At 57.8% G+C, this 2572-nt stretch overlaps 1 protein-coding gene across 1 annotated transcript; it reads left to right on the forward strand.

Annotated features, from left to right (window-relative positions):
- Positions 1 to 575: 575 nt before the first annotated feature.
- FOXL1 (forkhead box L1) lies at positions 576 to 2347 on the forward strand. The gene has a single exon (XM_078669842.1). The coding sequence runs from the start codon at positions 608 to 610 to the stop codon at positions 2345 to 2347; it is 1740 nt and encodes a 579-aa protein (XP_078525968.1). The 5' UTR covers positions 576 to 607.
- Positions 2348 to 2572: the final 225 nt, after the last annotated feature.

The following is a 2572-nucleotide window of genomic DNA, read 5'->3' on the forward strand; positions in this document are numbered from 1 at the left end:
TATCCCGTATTGATTAAGGTAGGGAAGCCCACATGTCAGCCCTTTCCCCTCTGCCTGCTAACGTGCTGTGTTTGGTCTGCAGCAGTTTACAGGCTGTGGCTGCTGAACTGTGTGTGCTCGCAGCGTCAGGGGTGGACGTGAGATTTCAAACATCAGATCCGCTAGTTTATGTATTGGGTGCCCGGAAATTTTTCCAAATAAACACAGCTTGATTCGACTTGGGTGGGCAAACTTATCAACAGACTAATTCTATAAACAAATGAGGGAACAGCCCGGAGAGCCATTGGCTGGTACCAGACGGACACGTGGAGGGAAAAAAAGGGTTCTTTTTTTTTGCAATGAAATTTTAATTAATGTGGGTGGGCTGAGAATACAACGAGTGTTTATCATAGACAATTTATTTTCCAGTGCTAAGTCAACATAAAATAGCAAACTTACAACAATTATTTAACTTTTCTGGGCTATGAAGACGGGACACCGCGGGGAGAAGGCGCAGTTGCCGTGGCTGGAAGCCGTGCAGAGAAGTGCTCGCTGCGCTCCCCGGGCCATCTGCCTGCTCGGTTCCAAGGGAGGCAAGTTTGAGGTTTTGGAGTTTAAAGACAGGAGGATGAGCCACATTTACAGCAGCCGGCTGCCCCCGCTGGGGGGTCCACCCCTGGTGTACCTGTACGGAGCAGACAGGACAGGGCTGCCCACTCTGGGCTTCGCCCCCGCCGGCCTGGTGCCCAGGCCGGAGCCTGCTCAGAAGCCTCCCTACAGCTACATCGCCTTGATCGCCATGGCCATCAAGGACGCGCCGGGTCAGAGGGTGACCCTGAACGGCATCTACCAGTTCATCATGGAGCGCTTCCCCTTCTACCACGACAACAAGCAGGGCTGGCAGAACTCCATCCGCCACAACCTCTCCCTCAACGAGTGCTTCGTCAAGGTGCCCCGGGAGAAAGGCCGGCCGGGCAAGGGCAGCTACTGGACCCTGGACCCCCGCTCTACCGACATGTTCGAGAACGGCAACTTCCGGCGGAGGAAGAGGAAGGCCAGGGCCACCGCGGAGGCCCCCGAGGGCAGGGATACCCGAGCGCGCCAGCCAGAGGCGCAGGGTGGACAGACAGCTGGACAGGAAGGGGCTGACAGCCGACCAAAGAGGCCGTGCGAACAGACAGGCACAGACGGGCCAGAGATTGACTCAGATCCCCATATATCTGCGACTCAAGAGGAAGAGGAAAATCAGCTCCGCAGTCATGCGCCCCGGGAAGTGGCCCCCCAAAGCACTTTCCCTCCTGCCCCCGAAGAGATATCTCCTCAAACCCTCTGCATGGCCGCGTCCTGCGAGATGCCACCCAAAACTCCCTCCTATGCTACATCGGGGGCGATGGCTCTACACGCCTACTGCTCTGCTGAGTCGGGGCAGGTGGGCCCCAAAACTGCTATTTCCGTGGAGAAGCCCCGAAAAGGCAGCATATCTGCAGGTTGTGGGATGGGCGGTGCTCCCCGTTCTCGCGCAGAGGAGGCCCCACAGACCCACGGGACTTCTACATCAGAGGACCTGCCCCTCAAAACCAACTGCTGCACTCGGTCTGAGAAGGTGAACCCCTACATCCGCGGCTGCGCCGCTCGCGAGGGGCTGCCACGAGAGCCAGACTGTGGCAGCCCCTCTTCGAGTGACTCCCCCTCCTCGGATGAAGAGGGTGCTTCAGAACCACCTGAGAATTTCCGTAAGACTTCGCCATCCCCAAACTCTTCCTCGCCGTCATCCTTATGGACTTCTTTCTCATCGTCCCGCCCTCCCCCTGACCTTGATGACCCACACGTGACCTCTGGCGCGCGCAGCTGTGAAGAAGCCACTGGTGGGCCTGCCACGTGTTTTATCTGTGAGCAGCACTGGCCCCCCGTGAAAGTGGGGACCACGGGGGGCTCCATGAAGTTAGGGGGTGTGGCCACGATGAGTGACAGCGAGTGTGAGGTCGTACCTGCACAGCAGGAGGCAAACCCTGAGCCCCAGACCCCTCCTGGAGCCGTGCTGGAAGATTCTGCCCAGAGAGTGCTGTGCCCGGTACCCCCCAAAACCTCAGGGAAGTCCAAAAACTTCAGCATAGACAGTATTCTGTCCACAAGCGACCAGAGCCCGGACGGGGACCGGGCGAGCCTCAGCTCCGAACACCAGACCTCCAAGCTGACCTTGCAGCAAGTCCCAGGCGGGTACATCAGCAGATCCGCCCTTGGGGGTGCGAGTCTGCGGCCCTCCCTGGTGCTGGACGCCCCGGTGCACGGCCGGCTCTACCAGATCGGACTGCCCTTTATTTCTTACTTTCCACTGCCCTTCTCTGAACCTGTCTTTCAGTTTCAGTAAGTAGAGGAGAGGTGTTTGCATCGCACACCCGGTCCTTCTGTCGCTTTGCCCCACCCCCTTCACCTGCCTACACAAAAAGTGAAAAAAATTCTTCCCCTGACCCCGACCCCCCCCTACCATTTTTTCCACAAATGTCTCAGGCACAAAGTTCTAAACCCCCTCCAGTGGTTTCGCAAAGTGCCTTTAGGGCTCGCGCGAATACACACAACAAACATACACCCACGC

Source organism: Lissotriton helveticus, chromosome 12 (assembly GCF_964261635.1).
Source record: "Lissotriton helveticus chromosome 12, aLisHel1.1, whole genome shotgun sequence".
Lineage (NCBI taxonomy): Eukaryota > Metazoa > Chordata > Amphibia > Caudata > Salamandridae > Lissotriton > Lissotriton helveticus.